At 39.7% G+C, this 18,077-nt stretch overlaps 1 protein-coding gene across 7 annotated transcripts in view; it reads right to left on the bottom strand.

Annotated features, from left to right (window-relative positions):
• Positions 1-981: 981 nt before the first annotated feature.
• fgf13a (fibroblast growth factor 13a) overlaps positions 982-18,077 on the bottom strand; it is a 103,825-nt gene continuing 86,729 nt past the window's right edge. For all 7 annotated transcript variants that reach the window (XM_034306180.2, XM_053235426.1, XM_026918445.3 and 4 more), the window contains 3 exons: positions 13,233-13,336; positions 4,524-4,722; positions 982-2,779 (listed from right to left, as the gene is read on the bottom strand). In XM_034306180.2, the coding sequence (XP_034162071.1) occupies positions 2,643-2,779; positions 4,524-4,722; positions 13,233-13,336 (440 nt within the window). In that variant the 3' untranslated portion in view covers positions 982-2,642. The remainder of the gene's footprint in view (positions 2,780-4,523; positions 4,723-13,232; positions 13,337-18,077) is intronic.

Below are 18,077 nucleotides of genomic sequence, written 5' to 3'. Positions count from 1 at the left end.
TTCATGCTTCAGAAGCCTTGTCTCTGAAGGCAATTAGAGCACAGAGGTTTCTAATGGTGATTCATCCTAGTCCAGGGAATACGGCAGAGTCCACAACAGCCAGCAGAAGAGTGCAAATTTTCTATCCAGATTCCATATAGGTCTTCTACATCATATGATCTTGTTTGTTCAAAGTATGAAAACTTTATTGACCCTCATAGTGGGTAAACAAACCAAAATGCAGTACCAGAACATAGAGGAAGGAAGGATTCTTATCAGGGTGGCTCATCCATAGGGGCAGGCACCAGGCACCATCTGCCATTCTCATTTACAACTCACACCACATTTTAAAATCAGATGAAATACTAATTACCGCTTTTGGGTGACTAAAGATTTAAAAAATGCTGCTATCTGACAGATATGAGCCAACATTCCACTGATTTGCTCACCTTACTAGATGCCCCACTTAGCTCCACAGAATTAATATTGCATTTAGTGGTCAAAAATGGGAACTACATCAAGTGCTAATAGGGGCCCTTGGGGCAGGAATCACGCTGCTCCATCCTCAGAGGAGGACCTGAGGACAGGACAGTTAATGACGAGGTTGCCAGGTTGCCCACCAAAATCTATGGTCACAAGCATCTGATGAACAACCTTTCTGTTGCAGGTGAGTAGATATTTAGCCATGCTAATACTGTAGACTACAGTACATGCCTTTTTTGGGGTTGGGGTTCAAATCCCGCCTCCTCCCTGTGTGCACCCTGTGTGAATGGGTGTGTGATTGTGTGTGCATTTGTCCCCTGCCTTGTGCCCCACGTTCCCTGGGACAGGCTCCAGGCTCCCCCCCTGACCCTGTGTAGGATAAGTGGTATGGAAAACTGATGGATGAATGAAATGCATTGAAAATATCAATTAGATTTCCCACTAAGTAGATTACTAATGAATTTAATGGAATTTAATAAAAGCAAAATAGAATAAAAACAAATAAAGCAAGTAGACATGTTTTAAAAGTATAGCTTAATATAAACATTTTATTCAGTGCATTTTGCGTATACAACAAATAAGAAACAACTGGAAGGTAACGGGCATAGAACCCATAGGGACGTATGGTTTTCTGGTTTATCCCTGGTAGTTTAGAACATGTAATCCAACGTGGGTTTAATACACATAGCCTACATCATGCAGCTCTAGTCCTCCAATTCCCAATGTGTCCCATGCAACAGATATGTTCACCTAAAAAAATGCAGAAAAGCCCAGAAACAAACAGCCAAGATAGTCCCCAAAGCGATTTTGATTAAATTACGTTGTTCAGAGGGAAAGAGTACATACAGTAGCCCACAAAAAGGGTCTTCATTTGTACACAACTTGGGTTTGTACATGCCCTGTACAAGAGAGTTTACTTTTTTCTTTTTCTTATTTTTCAAGATTTTTTTTTCACTTTTACAAATAAGACATATAAAATGTGAAGCCACCTAAAATTCCACAGAATGTCTTTTCTTTATATAGAAAACCATCACCACAATAAGCTACTCACACACGAAATGGAGTCTGGGGTTTGAGATGGGTTAACATGTCCTGGCAGTCTTAAGTACTGATGACCAGGTTCAGACAAAAACGAGAATAGATATGAGCAGGCAAGGCAGACACTATAAAGGGGCCGTAGACAAAGACAATGTAACCCAATGAGACATGAAGGCAAATGCATGTCAACAAAAGCACTTTTCCAGAATACTGCGCCCTCACCGCTACAATGCAAGCAGCCCACCTCAAACACCTTTCTCAGAGAAAAAGGTAAATAACCAGCATTAAAGTCTATCTTTCCTTGTCATGGTTAGACTTCTTAAAGGGACTTTCTTACACTTCTGTCTTTGGTGTGCTGGAATCTCCATTTACTGATAGGGCCATGAAGAACATTGATTTTTTGAAAGTGGTGAGCAACACAAAGGACAGAGAAGGAATATATGCTAACGGCTAATTCAAACTATTAGTAAACAGCATTAAGTCACATATGCCGAATCTGACAGGATGCACTCTACCTTTTTTGTGAAGCAAGCAGAATATAGGCTTTAAGAATTCCATAGTTGAGAGGGCTAGTCTTCTGATCCAGTGCACTCATATGCAGCCCAGCTAGTGCCTGCCCTTCTGCATGACCATTCACACACAGGAAACACGAAGGGCAGTGGGATTTTCTCGATTGCTGCACCGAAAATAGTAACAGCCCTCACTCCCTGCCTGGAACTTTTAATAAGGACATCACTTGATTGATCAGGCCCTAGATATGTCATCTAGTGATTCTCATAGACAAAACCAAAACAAAACCTGACTCAGTTTGGTGCTAGAACCAACCTGAGAGGGGCTAATGCCCTGCAATATCAAAGGCTACAATTATCAAGGTTTGCTCGTATGCAAGATGCTGTTACTGTGGTGAAAAAGTAAAAGTCTAAAAACTACAGCAGTCTAATTTCAAAACAAACCAATCAAATGTCACCCTAGATTGAGAGAAGGTGTGGTGTTGCTATGTCAGCTGTCTTTGTTCTGAACCACCAAAAGTTTGTATCTTTTTTGTTATGTTTATTTTTCTTTTTGGAGAGAAGTCTGCGTGAAGTCACGAGCATCCGGAGGTTTTGGTGAAGGCGTAGGGTAAGCGGGCCAGAGCAGCTGGGCTACGTGGACTCGTTCTGACTCACAGCCTTGCCTCCGTTAAGGACAGCTGATGCACTCCGGCTCTTGGTGGGCGTACCACTGCCAGAGCGCGAGAACTCAGTCAGGTCATGCAGAGAGGGCTCCCGATACATGGTCACTGTTGAGAGACAGAAATTGGGAGAGAGTATTCTTTACTGAACGAATCCCATTTTTTATTCCCATTTTTTATTCAAATATTACAGAATAACCAGTATTTAGAGCACTGTGACAAACGTTGAGTGTAAAGACATATGGCCACAAAGCAAGACTGCTGCCAGTACAACTGTCAGATCATGTATTTATCAGAAGCTGTCTGCCAAGAAAAGTGTGTTTTAATGGCCTGTCTACACATTAACAGAAACACTTGTTTTTAAGCGAACTTTGTACCACCGTCTTTGTAGGCAACATATGCTGCCTAAGCTGCTGGCTTCAGAAGCACAGTTATATCTATGGAACCCTAAAGCAGACATGTCCAATCTTATCCACAAAGGGCCGATGTTACTGTAGGTTTTCATTCCAATAAAGCAGGAGCCACAACCTGATTCACCTGTAATCAATTCATCTAGGCCTTCAGTCGATTATCAGGTGTGGATCTTGCTTAGTTGTGATGAAAAACTACAGCCACAGTGGCCTTTTGAGGATAAGATTGGACACCTCTTTAGAGCACAGCTCCAAACTACAATAGATATGGACTGGTCTTCTAAACTACGGCTGCAGCACTAAAGGAGACTTCCTTTAACCACAGTAAAAGCTGCTTTCCCTACAACATGCGATCAATACAGCACTTCAGTGGAGAGCTGTTAGAATCAATACTTCATGTACTAGCGGGGCTACAGGGCAACCGTGCATGGAGCTGCTCTCCAGGGGATGTGGAGGAGACAGTGAGACTGGAGGCTCATCATTATCAGTGCACTCAGTAATGCTGTCTGACCACCAATTTGTCATTAAGATTAAAGCCATATATCCTAATATTGGTATGATTCTAAGTATTAGAAAAAGGAAAAAGCCTGCTAATTAATGGCTGAGGTGTCAATGGCATCCTTTGAAAGCACTTTTCTGGCAAATTGCTTGTGCATGTAAATACAGATATAGTGCAAAGTGGCAACAGAGAGATCATTGCATTTCTTGGAAATGAAGGTGGTAAGAAGGAGGTAAGAAAGAAAGTGCATTTTCAAACTCCACTCTCAGTGACTCTTTGTAAAGGTTCATACTCGTTGGAGAGAGAATTCATAATGAAGTTCATGCTGCAGCACTGTGACCGTTCCTTAATTGGTCCCCTGGAATACCAGCTTAGTGAAAAATCATTATAAGCCCTGTCCACGTTTCTGCAAAAAACAATCCTAATTAATTGTTTTTGATACAATTCAGAATATAAAAGCAGAATGAGGAAACTTAAAGCTTCAGTGCATAGGATTTTTGTTAAAAATTATTCTTGAGTCAGGAGAGAAATATGCATTATAATATGGCATTCCTGACAATCCTGAAATAGTAATTCACAGTCAATGTTGTGTCAGGTCAGAACCAAAGTAAAATTTGTATGCAGATGACATGCACTGCTGCTTGATCAGGTAGTCACAATAAGCTCTTGTTGAGAGCTTTTGCTGTTTCATCTGGTAGTCATTCAAACCAGCTATGAGCTCTACCTGAGTCTGAGATCTTCAAGAAAAAATCAGTGTAAAGTTACAGCATTACATTGCAGTTGCAGTAAATACTCCTATTTCCATCAGCTTTCCAATATGCTTATAACATAAAAAACTCTCATTTGTCAAGTAGTAAGCCATTAATATTTAGTAATAATTAAGAATTACATGTAACAAACTGACAGCAAACCCTGGGCAAGGTAATGTAAAAGACCAGCTGACCTTTCAAAGGTTTGGGCAGGAAATGTGCGGCAGGCTTGTTCTTCTTTACATGGTTGCCCTTCATGATTTCGCCCTCTTTGTTCAGGCCCAGGTACCAGCCTCTGCCTGACTGCTGCTGTCTGTATATCATGGAGGAATATGTCACGTAGTAGTTCTCGAACACCGATTCTTTAAATTTGCACTCAGGTGTGAAATGTTCCTGCAGAGGAGAGAGTAGAAGAGGAGAGAGAAGTGTAGGCGTGAGGGCCTTCAACTGGCTTCAACAGGAGGTTGAAATCACTTTTTTAGTACACCAGGTGAGATAGCGGGCTTCTTGTTCAAGGAGGAGGCATGGTTTAGCAACACAAAGGCACAAAATATGTATGTAGATGCACACACATGTTGATGCATATACATTTAACTGATATGATTTCACCCTCTTAGGAAGATTCCCTTCATCTTTCTATCTTGCTCTTACTTTTCCACTATTTCTGAAAAATAAAATCTCCAGTGTCTTGTAGTGTTTTATCTTGTAGGATTTTATAACCACTGTATCTTCATTCCAACTGTCTTCTTAAATCAATTCCCTCTATGGAGTTGGTAGCACTACCTTAAAACAACATAGCCTTGTTGAACCTGCATGACCACAGTTCCTCATTAACACACAGCTTCCTTCCCAACAATATTGATCTAATGCAGACTGGCCTCTGCACCGCACAACAGCCAACAGTCTGAGAGAAGAGAATGGTGATATGACATAGACAGAAAAACTCTGCAATTTATTACCCCACATCCTCTCATTTTCTCTTTAGCTATCCTGCACACACCCTGCTCACTAAAGCTTACCAAAGACAAACCAAACTCAAGCAACATTCTGTACACTGACATTAGTTTGATGCCCATTCTACTGCCACTCAACCTTGCAATTATTTTCAAATCTTGAAATGTTCCAGCATCCGCTTCTCAGTGTTTTCCACCCACCAGGTTTGTCACAGTGCACTGACACAAATGTATATGTTGTGAAAAAGCATCTAAATTCACATGACAGATACAAAATTTACATGCCAATTATTATTCCATATAACATATTATTAGTATTATTAGGCACATTAGACATTGTGTCAGTTTATTTATTTCACGTGTCCTCAGGTGTGAACGGTCTTCATAGAAAGACATGTTAATAACATGGATCTAATCGAATGAACCCCTGCACATGGTGTTAAAATAACTCCAGACATAATGTTGTATTGGTTGTAATCTATTGTTTCACTACAACAAGTGATAGTGTATTTTAAGGCTTCCCCTAAAGAAGTGAAGGAAACTGTAACTGACCTGAGGAACATCAACATTAAAATATGTTAAGCATAATGTGATTCAGTAGGCATTTTAAAAAAGTACAAATCAAAAGTGTGTATCCACAAGGAATTTGTCATAGAATTTATCATTTGAATGCTCACACACAGGCATTTAACCCAAAAAATGGTGTAGAGGTAACACAGAGGTGAGAGGGAACTGTAATACGCTTGTGATAGATATATACAAAGTGTTAGTGTGATTCAAATAGTTAGCAGCAGCACTATAAAGGGACATCATCACCAAACATAAAGGCAGTAGATTAATACATACATAGACACAGTAAATAAACACATAGCTAGATTAAATGTGTGTATTTACAGTAGAGAATGAGCTTAAAGATCTTAGTGCATGCATTATGAATGGCTGGAAAAAGCACTGTATACTACCAGTCAATTTAAGTGTCCCTGTAAGTGGAATGTATTGAGACTGATTGATTAATGACATTGGAGAAGAAGCTGTTCATGTATTTTGTGGTCTTGGTTCTAATTGCCCTGTTATTGTTTCCAAGAAGTGATGGCTTGAACGATATAATAGCCAAATTGAAAGGGATCAGCAGTGATCTTGTTTGTGCCAATGCTACTGGAGGGTGGGTGGTTGATTATTTTCTCTGCTGATACACTGGATGCAAGTGTCTGCACCAGGCCTTCACTTTCACACTGTACAGAACTTACAGCGTATTCCTCATTTTGGCCTTGTCATCTTCCTTCTTTTTACTTTGAAACCTGTTATCGTTTATTCTGTTTTTAAGAACCATTTCTGCAGAGTTAAAATTTAGATAATTGATGGCATGTAAATTCAGGAACTGATAGGATGTAATTTAACAAACTGGTATCAAAAGATTTAGATATTTAGATTTACAACATGTTTGATCCATTTCAGGATGAATATGTCAGAGTGATTCCACTATTGCAATCAAATTATGAATATCCATTGAACACAAATTGCCAACACAGAGATGTGGCAAGCTTTTTGAGAAAGGTACCCACCTTTGAATTCTCTATGGAATAAAAAAACCTGAGTATTAATCTGTTGGAGCCATGATGAAATTATTAAACAGCTGTAGTGCTGGATTCACAAACATACAGCAAATATTATGTGCCTAGGCAGTTGGTGCACTACCTATAATCTACATTTAACTGCATCATCTACAGACGTGTGGGCTGCCAACAAACAGCGGGGGGTCTAGCATAAGGTGTTGCGGTATAACAAGTCTCTCAAATGTTATTACTATAGAAGTACTGATACAGTGTTTAGTACTTAGTCAGGTCTTTGTTCATTTAGGCTTGGGATCTTGGAGTTAGCCAGAAACAGTACAAAAATTCAATAACTTGGATAGATGCCTGAGAGGAGTTGTGATCTTTACATTGCTTCAGGAAAGCTGGAGTCCAGAAGCGTTCCTCTTTTTCTGATGCTTAAAAGCCTTATTTACATGTCTGCCATGCAGATAGATCAGTGTGAAGACTACAGTGTTGGAAAACCTAATGCTACGTTAGTTCAGTAGGTATTATGTGAAAAAACACATACTGTAGATGCAAAGTGCTCTTTTGCTGTAGAGTTCATGCACCAGTGATGCTCAGTACCTTGAGGCAGGTTTACATTTCTGCATTGAAGCAGGCTTTGGTATCTGTTTCAAAAACCCATTTATTTGAGCTTGTGTAGTATCTATATTTTACACCATTGATGCCAAAGCGGACAGGAACATGCTTCATGTTATCATGCATCATGTTACATTTTTAAAAAAATATTTTATGCCCCCTAGTGGACATGTCAAGTTATGTGCAACTTTTGGCAGACAGCTATGTCACCGCCTACACAAAACAGTCTCTTGTCACAGACGCACAGACCTTAAATGATCACAGCATATTTAAAACAAAGCCTCTCTAAACACATCCTTGATTGAAAGTGATCCTTCATTGCATGTCCTTAAGATGCACGTTTCTGGGAGCCCCCAATTCTGTCATGTCACTGGCATTGTGCTGACACGTGTTTGAATACCAGGTGTCGAGAGCACAGGCTGTTTCAAATGATTCACACATACGAGCTGAGCACCCACATACCCTGACAAGAACACAGCTGTGGACATTGTGCCTTGCCAGAGACAGGCTGACAGATCTACACTGTGCTGCAAAAATCCACAGGATTGCCTTGGACAGTATGAAGGGACACTGACAGGGAGAGGAGGACATTAGCAGTGGCTGTCCTTTAGAGGAATTCTGCTGCATGAAAATGGTGTGCAGGATAAAAGGGTAAAATCTGCAGAGATCAATTTGCCAATAATGGCTAAACACATGTGAAATCCAGGAGATCACAGGCCAAATGCAGAGATTCACCAATAACAGCTGCTTTTTTTCTAATCGGTATCTTCTGCACTAATGTGAAGTCCATATAATTATGTAACACTGTTTCAGATAATACCAAAATATGGCAGTCTAAATATTCCTTTAGACAAAAATCAACACTTTAAAATTGCACTTTAAAAATCCTAGAGTACAGTCACAATTCTAGTCACTGCATTTATAAATGACGAAGAATTGCAATGTACAATACCAGAATTTTGAGAAAGTAGAATCGGCTGTGCTTTGTTGTTGTGTTGGTGCTGATCCTATCTGCATGCATAATTGTATCAGCAGCTGCAGTCACGCTGCTTGGAGCTTTGCAACCAGGGAAATCCTGCATTGCCCCTCCCCTCATTCTTTCTACCTCGGTACTGGGCTTCCCTACCGGGTAGTGGTAACGTCATGGCTGAGAAGGATGAGGCTTTGTGTGTTTGAGAAAGAGGTTATATGCCTGCATGGAGAAGTGAGGTGTGTGTGGGTGTGCTGTAAGGGTGCTCTTTAGACAGGAACAATGCATTTTCAATTGTCTCAATTTCCATAATGTTGTCTCCATCCCTTACATATGTTGCTTAATACCTTTGGTATCTCAACCTCAGCCATTTTTTTTTTTCCAGCAGAGCTCCCTTCTTGTTCTTCAATATCTTTTTCAATACCACACCCTTATTCAATTTCTCTATGTTCAGTCCACCACTTCTACCATTCAAACCACATCCCCATTCCCCATTCTTCACTCGCCCTATCTCATTGCTTTCTTCTCCCCTCCCCCTCTTTCTCCCTCACACTCCTGTTCTACAATTCCATCCATTTGAATAGTGAAAGCTGACAGGATCTATTCCACTCAGGCACTGTCCCTCTTGGCTCCCTCTGGCACTGCTGAGAGGCACCTTCATTTCGCTCATTTACCACTCTTATATTCATTCTTCCTTCCACCTAACCCTGTCTTTGGACCCACACTGTCTGGACACACACACATACACACACACACACACAGAATCATAAAAACAATCCAGTGACTTAGAATTGCAGCCCCAGCAATGGCCAATATTTTACAGCTTTAGGGCTCTGTGCTTTCAACAATATAGCCAGATCTGATGATCACAGAGGTATAACAGTGCAGGGTATTATAGACCAGGAGTGCTGCAAATAGTCTACAAACAGCTTTCTACATCTCCTTTTATGGCACAAACAAATTCTACCTTAATCAATAAAGAAATTATCCATTATCTGAATGCATATTTTCCATAAACCATATATATATTTCTCATATATAATGCTTCCAAGATAAATGTTCCCACCCCTGAATTGATTTTCTTTGTAAAATGCTGGGCAATTATATTTAATTTTATTAAATAAATCAAACCACTTACTTACACCTGTCAGAGAAGCAAACACTTTAATATAGTAAACACAAATCTGCAGTTCCCTTAGCTTGTACATTTTTTCTAGTCCTAAATCTGCCTGAGGCAATGATATTGAGCTGTGCTAATTGGTCTCACTTTCACAGAAAGATCTGCTGGTGGGTGTAGGGCTGCATATCCACGTACACATACACACAAACACACAGAGAGAAGGGTGCTGCATAGAGAGCATGCCTAGCTCTGTTGGGGAGGGCAGTAACTGCAAAGAAAGAGCAGGAGAGAGCTAAAAAGGGGATCAGAATCATTTTTAATTGATTATCTCTCTCCCACTTGTTGTCACACTGATAGCTGAATACATTTGCATTGGTACATTCTGACTCGCCCACACATGTACTCTATCTGTTTTTCTTTCAATCTTTCGCTTGATTTTTTTCAGGCTTTTCCTCTCCTTTTCACACATGCACACAAATTCATGCACAGAGGCTGTATACAGACATACTGCACACTTAGAAGTGAGGATTTAAAGCGTTTGCTGGAGGGCTTCTGCTCAGACTACTGGCACACTTAATGAAACTAAATTACATGCAATGACTGACATTTGAGGCTATTATAGTTTTATTTCAACACAGTTTTTTTTTTAAATGCTCCCCCCAAATATGGTCTGGACTATTTCTCACCCACCAGCCTGCTCTCCCCTATCATTCAACAGCACCAACTGGAAAGGGTGAAGGCTAATGTGCTTCCTCCAAGACATATGAAGCCAGCCAACCACATCTTTTTGAACTGCTGCTCATGCTGTGTCACAGGGCAGCTTAACACTCTTGGATGAAATCACCATCTGATATCTTCCACATATTGGAAGGCTAGTGGCTAGTGTTGCTGTGATTGACAGGGAAGAGAGTATGCCATCCCTCCCACCCAGAGAGCACAGCCAATTTTGCTCTCATTATCTGAATTTGAACTGATGATCTTCAGAAGATAGGGCGAACGTGTTTCTGTTGCACCACTCAGAAGCCCTCAACACAGTATTTTTTTGAGTGCCATCTTTTCTGAAAAAAAAAAAAGAAAAAAAAAAAAGCTGTTTTCAAAACGATACTCTCTTTCTGTACTGTCTAAAAATGCTGGTACACTTGTGGACCACTCCTCCATGAAGAACATTTTTAAGCTGCTTTCATAAGTTTATGCATGTAGATTGTCCTATTTAATTCAGATCACATGCTTTCAGTTTTCAAATCTAGAGACTCATTGCTAAATAACTAACATTGCCTAACATTGATGTTGTGCTGTTGCTGTTTTTTTTTTTTTGGCACAATGGTGGCTATTGAAGGGTGCCAATATTTCTGGAGTTTACACTGAGCTCTATAAACACACACACACAATATGTGTGAGCTGTGCAGACATCACTAGGTTTTTATTAGTCACCCCATTGGCCATGCTAGGCTTCATCGTCATAGTAGCAGAATAATAATGCTGAGCAGACTCACAGAAAATACATACACACTACAGGCCATTTTCTACCTCTCAAGCCATTTGAAAGCTCTCCACTCACTGAGCACCTGATCCTCTCAGACCTACATCAGAGGGTTAAACAAAACTCCACAATACACAATAATTCATAGTCAATACAAATTCAACACATAATGTATCATAGCTCTTACTCATTGGCTCTATCAGGTAATTGCTTGCCAAATTACACTAAAGACACAGGACACAGAAGATGCTGAACAGTACTTTAAATGGAGGTGACCTTCTTGTATATATACTGAAGATAAACAGACACTGGACAAACCTTTAAATCCTTGTGTGTATATTGACCCCTCATTTTATTGTTTAAAGTCATTATAAAGCATAAATGCCTATATAATTGTCTAATTCAGTTGCTTGCTACACAGCTGTCAGGTAAATACAGCCTGTCGGTACCTAACACAGGGTTGTCCTGGTGTACCATAATGTTGTAGATGTGGAGATTAGAGTGTCTTTATTCGATTTAATGAGCATGTCTGCGCATACAATTTAATCACCCACACTGCGGCTTGCATCATTAAAAAGCACACAGTAGGAACAGAGGACTGGTGGTGAGTGGAGTTAAGTATTCTCTCTCTCTGTGTGTGTGTGTGTGTGTGTGTGTTTATTCCATCTCTGCTAGCCCATTTGTGTAATACTGATCTTTATAGAAGCTTTGTACACTGCTTCACATCATTCATTGCAATCTGGTCACATGCCTTTTCACAAAATTCAGAGGTGAGTCACAATACACTGCATAGCATATAGCAGAAATAGCATCAAAGCATCATGAAGCATCTGTAGCGCCATTAAAGTGTGTTATAGAGTTTGTAAGAGATGCACTGGTGCTATAATTAGATCAGTCTAAGGAGTCCTCACTCCTGTTTCCTTATACAGTATTACACGAGCTGGTTATGCTCTGCTGCGTCTTCAATCTCATCCACCTCATCACTCTGATGATTTATCATATGGAGGATGTTTATTAAATGTAGGAGAAGGGGGAAATAATAGTGTGTGTGTGTATGTGGTAGGAATAAGCCAGTGCAGTAAACAGCAGCCACCTGGAGATCTTTTCTTAGAAACTCTCTCTCTGCTTCAGTCTTGTTAGAATCATGGCTTGCTGTCATTTTCTCAAGGTACGCCCACCACAGTTGCAGGGACGGAGGAAGTTCTTTGCAGGATGCAGGGAGCTGATTGTATTATTTATGCCTGAACATGTTTTAATCAGGCATGCAAAGTCAGCTGCCTCCGTCACAGAATTGTTCCAGATGGCACTTGTTATTTTAAAAAGTCCTTGATCTTGTTAGTGACAGTCAGCAATAGTATAGATGCATGGCAATCATTTTCTGTCAAACGAGAAATCGAGAGTGTGTGTAGGTCTTCATGAAAATGCGGTAGGAAATGGTTCATGTTTGCATCACCATAGCAACTAGTGCTGGTGCCAGAGAGCCAACTTTTGCTCTGTTCAAAGTGTGCTTAAGATATTCATATTCCTGTTTACTACTCCCTCCCCCCTGTTTCTCTGAAGAGGTGGTTCTCAGAAGCCAACCATAAACCAAGCTTTAGAGGGAGCAAAACAGGAACATGGGCAGACATGAGTTAATAAACAACACTCACCTCCCCAGCTAGAAAAGTGCTGTGTGTCATCCACATTAAATATTGCTAGGACATAATGCATTCATATGACTGATGCTTGAAGGATTTGAGGTTGTTATGTAGTGCATCCATATTCTGATTCACAAGCCCAGCTGTACAGTCTTCAGTACTGACTGGCAGCCATATGGAGTGAAGGAGTAATCAGGAGAACATGCATACATTTTTTTTTTACGGCGATGTAAATGCATAAGTGAAGTGAGAGAGGGAGGAGTGTTTATGAGAATCAGTGTAAAAGTGCATGCGTGTCGGCACATTTGACATTTCCAGAACAATTTATGTAACCATACATGAATGTTTACAAAGCAGAGATATTGTACATTTGTTTGTTTTGTGTGTGCATGTTTGTGGTGTGTCTTAATAGGCTATATCGCCAATGTCAGTGATGTAAATGCTGCCTGCGTTTTTTTGTACATTTTTAAATTGTATACACAGGGGAGACCTCCCCCGCATTGCGTGCCTGTCATGCCCCTCCCCTACACTACTAACACATGTCTCTTGTTTAAGAGGATGATTTTACTTACTGATGTGTACAGGTAGCCTTCACTGTTCATGGCCAGGTACAGTTTGGTCTGGACGCCCTGGATGGCTACCACTCGCAGACCCACTGGGATGAGGTTGAACATGGCTGCACAGGAGACACAGAGAGATAGGCATTAACTAATCTACATAAAGAACGATTAAAAATAGCACACTTCCAACAGTACAGTCTGTGTCCATGTAGCTCTCAGTACAGAAGTGTTCAGGAGGCTGTAACACATAAACAGGCTGAGTAATTAGCAAATGCTGACATCCATATTGACATTCAGCTCATGGAAGGCTACATGCCCACTCATATAAATGAGATATTTTGTTTCTTCTCATAGTATTCCCATGAGCTTGTGTACATTACAGTGGTACAGGTTTGTTCATCAAATGTTTCCCGTTCATTTAATCTGCAGTCCTCATGTACAGAGGAGAGCAAAAAGTTTACATATCCTTTGGTCAACAACGATAACTCCCTCCAACATTTTTTTGTGTCCTCCCTCTTAGCACACCCCACACACATTCTTCCTAACATATCTCTTCTAACTCTACCACGTTGTTTGCCAAATGTTAGTATTTTTTGTGGCATGTGTTATATTGTAACACTGATATCATATACTGAGTCCTGGCAAAAGTACTTTTTCAAAATACTTTTCTGTCAATTTTGACTTCCTGTTGTCTTGTTGGAACATAGACTAGCATTCCTTTTTTTTTCGTTTGTTTTTTTTGAAGAAGTTGGAAAAAAGTTAAGTTTTTTATATTGATGTGGGTATTTTGGTGCCTGCAACATGTGGTGTTGTGCCCATGAAATCTGTTAAAAATCATTTTCTTGCTTTTTATTCAAACAGATTCCTTATTACCCTAGTAAAAAAAATTAATACACTTAATTGTATTTAAAATATACTGAATTTGTGATCATCATAAGATTACTCATTTAAAACAAATGGGGTTAATTTCAAAGCTGTTTCGTTTGGGATTGGTGTTTCAAAAGACCTCTTAGGGAAGGGAAAGAATTTTTTTTTCTTAATATGTAATTTTCTGTATTTTGAAGCGGGGGGGGGGGGGGGGGGGGTCTGGGTTTCTTTGTGAATAGTTGAATTATGTTCTTAAATCTGTACTGAGGGGGTCCATGGAAGTTATTCTCCACTGCTTTAGTGAGCCTTTAATATCAGATATTAATATAAAAATTAAGATTTCAAGTAAAAGTAAATTAACAACCCAAGATCTCCTATTGCTTGCCATAACAATGGAACCTTTTAACCACCCTTTTAAAACAATATATTTCAGAGCCAACCTGTAGCTTAGACTCAGCTAATAGTTAGTACTTCAGTATGTAAAAGCATTGTGCCTCCAACAAGTCACAGTGGTGAAGCAGCTAATTAAAACAAACTGATGCAGTCTGACAAGACATCAGCAGAAGAGATGGACAAAGACAAGGCAATCATGATTAGCAGCAGGCCTAAAGTAACACTGAGCACAAAACAGCTGCTCCAGAGAAAATGGGTAGCAAATGTAATGCCGGATTCAATTACAAGGCAGGCTACATTTACAGTACATTTATTAAATTAATTTGCAATATAGTCTATGTTAATGTTATTGTTTAATTTTATGGTACAGTGTAGCTTATTACTCTGCATCAGATCATCATCATCAACAACAACAACAGTTATAGGCTTATAAACAGTGATAAAATTTAGATCATAAAACCTCTGCTCAGTGGGTTTATCTGAAAATGCCTGGCAGAATGCTACATACAATCAAAATGCAATATTGATAAGACTAACAGTTAAAGGCTATAAAAAAAACAATACTGGTTAATGCCTGGATGAAGTTATGCATGTTGTAAAAATGTCATGTGGATCACTGACCTAATGCAATATTTTCCTCAGCTGGATGGTGGTTTATTATGTTTTCTCCAGGATCTGTCCCTTTCTTTGAAGGTAAATGAATTCAAATCAATGCTGAAAAATGTACTTGGCTTTTTTTTTTTACGCGTGTTCACTCTTTCACATTTCTTCTCGCTCTTTTCAAACTCAGCTGAATAGAGTTAGTGAGCCGTGCTGGAGCTCTGCCTGCCTGGAACCACTGAAACTGCCAAATTGCCTTGCACCTTTGTCTATCTGCCTTGCCATAAGCCAAAAAGCTAACAATCTCTCCCTTTCACACTGTCTCCATGTGCCGGGGGGGGGAAAGTAGAGCAGCCAGATACCCAAGGCTGTGCTGGCATGCAGAGAACATTCAGAGACTAGCATCAGCTTCTGAGAAATAAGAACACATTACCATGTGTGCCTATCATGGATTATATAACATTCTAACCTATGGGCTTTATATAACAGAAATAATATCTTTGCTCTGGTCTCATGTGCCATTAAACATTAACAACTGGACCACTGAACAGCAACTGCTCTTTCACATATCTCTTTTACATTTATGAATGTAGTGTATTTTGAAAAACAGCCGTCAAGATATATAATTTTAACACTTAAAAAGGCATGATTGTATGTAGAGCGTTTAGGACAACAAAGGCAGAAAAATCATTCTGTAAACTCTATTAATATCTGTGACTTCTCTGTTTGTCAAACTTGTGTTTGCCAGCCAGGTTTCTCCTTGAACTCTCAAAAACCACCACTGCTATTACTCTCACACTATGTGTAGCTAAATTTGGCACACTAGCAACCTCCACCTTTTTTTTAATTATTAATTTTACTTTAATTGTATTGCTAAAGGGATTTCTATGAAAGGCACACTTTGCAATATACAGAACAACCCACAACACAGCTGTTAATTTATTTATGATTGGAAATGTTGTTGTAGTTGAGTGCTTTCTTGACAGTCAGATGTATGACATGAGCTAAGCTTAAATAAAAAAAAACAAGGTGAATCTATTTGAATGAAAACATATGAAAACATTTTCGAATTCATATCCTCTGCTGCTGTAGTTCCTCCCCTGTCTTTGTGTTTGATTTTTAAGTCATATCCATCCATCCACCCACTCAGGGCACAAGGCAGGGGACATCCTGGACAGAGGGCCAGCCCATCGCAGGGCACAATTGCTCATGCACACACACACACACACACACACACACACACACACACACACAGAAACACCCATTCACACATTATGGACAATTTGAAAAATTAAGTCTGAACATCTTTTGTAATATTTGGTGAATTTCTCCTCACATTCTGGCAGCTGTCACAAAAAAAGCCAACCAGTCAGAACAAGGAGGCATGTCTATTTGTTTGTCAGTCATTGCTCTTACACTAGCATTCAGACATTCTAGACAAGGATGTAGCTTTGGAGAGAACAGTGAAGGGAAGATTGGTTTTGAATTATGAATTTCATCTCATTTCTGCTCAATTTTTTAAGTTCAACAATGCACTAATCAAAGATAAAGATAAAGGGGATTCTAGATAAATTACAAATAAATAATCTTTTTCAGGACCACACCCTTCTCTTCTGTCTCCTCTCTGTAGCAGCACTTCATGTTGGGTTGCACCCGGCATTAATTCCCCAAAGCTTTCATCTGAGAGATGAACAGCAGTGGTTAATATTTGATGCAGAGTGATGACTTCAGCAGTGCTGCTCTTGTACACTGTGGCTCCATGCAGCAGCTCTACCCAGGCTACTTTTAGGGCAATTGGGTGGAGCTCTTCCCCTTTTCAGCCTCAACCTGCTTCACTAATCCCACATCAAGAGCCTGTCTCAGCTGTGCTGAGCTCCACCTGCAGAGATCACTCATCTGTCTGGCCTGCACTTTAGAGAGGCGAATCTCCCCGGACTGCGAGGGAAAATCCATTCTCAAAAATGAATGAGATAAGTAGGGTGTGGCTGTTTCATAGCAGCGGTTGCTAGCTAGCAGTGACGGCACTCAAGCTGAATTACTTACACATTTACAGCAATTATGACCTTATCCAGAGCAACTTACAGAAATGCTTTATAGTTTCCACGAAACACATGCTATCACAAAAAGATCAGAGTCTAAGAAAACTATCAAGTTGGAAACCTAGTTAAAAAGGGCTTAGTACTACAAGTTAGTTCAGCAACAATACAAGTACAAGTCAAGGTTTTTATCTTAATACAAAAATATAAAATACAAAATACATTAAAACTCTCTTTCTCTCTCTCTCTCTCTCTCTCTCTCACACACACACACACACACACACCACAGAGACGCAGGTGTATCTCATTCTGGAGGGATTGCCATGGCTTTACTTGTGGGGGATTTAGAGGAGAGAGTCAATTACCTGCAGCTAATAGAGCACCTGAGCACAAATACAGCAGGATCTCCAAAGAGCCAGTGGAAATCAAAACCACCACATGCTTCCTCCTGTACCTCAGAAAAGCATCTACACAGAAACAGCTAACGGGTATGACACACCAGTCCCCTATCTCCAACAGTATGAATAAATTAGAACTGGACTGATTTCAAAATCTCTAATCGGCCCACCATACATGATTACAAATAATGTTCAGTCAAGAACCCTTAAAGGTTCTTTGCATTGTCCCTGTCCTTTTCAGATATATGACCTCTAATAACAGAGATTAGATAGATGTACAAACTAACGTTACAAAAGGTAAAAAATATTGGACTGTTCCTCTGAGGGAACATTTAAATGTTAAACCATACAGTAAAGTATTCCTCTATCAGACAGGGTTCTGATCTGAAGCAAAAAACTTTTAACTAGCCAAAGAACCTCTAATGTCCCCCTTTTTACACATATACTGTACATTTAGACAAAAAAAGAACTTCAAACATACTGTATTTTATATAGTGCTTCTTTTAATCACACATTTTATCTTTTGTTGTATGTGCTAATATTTTTTTTTGCTGCTTTGTTCG

Source organism: Pangasianodon hypophthalmus, chromosome 7 (genome assembly GCF_027358585.1).
Source record: "Pangasianodon hypophthalmus isolate fPanHyp1 chromosome 7, fPanHyp1.pri, whole genome shotgun sequence".
NCBI classification, from domain to species: Eukaryota; Metazoa; Chordata; class Actinopteri; order Siluriformes; family Pangasiidae; genus Pangasianodon; species Pangasianodon hypophthalmus.
Note: the sequence above shows the minus strand (reverse complement) of the source record. Positions and strands in the feature narration are given on the sequence as shown.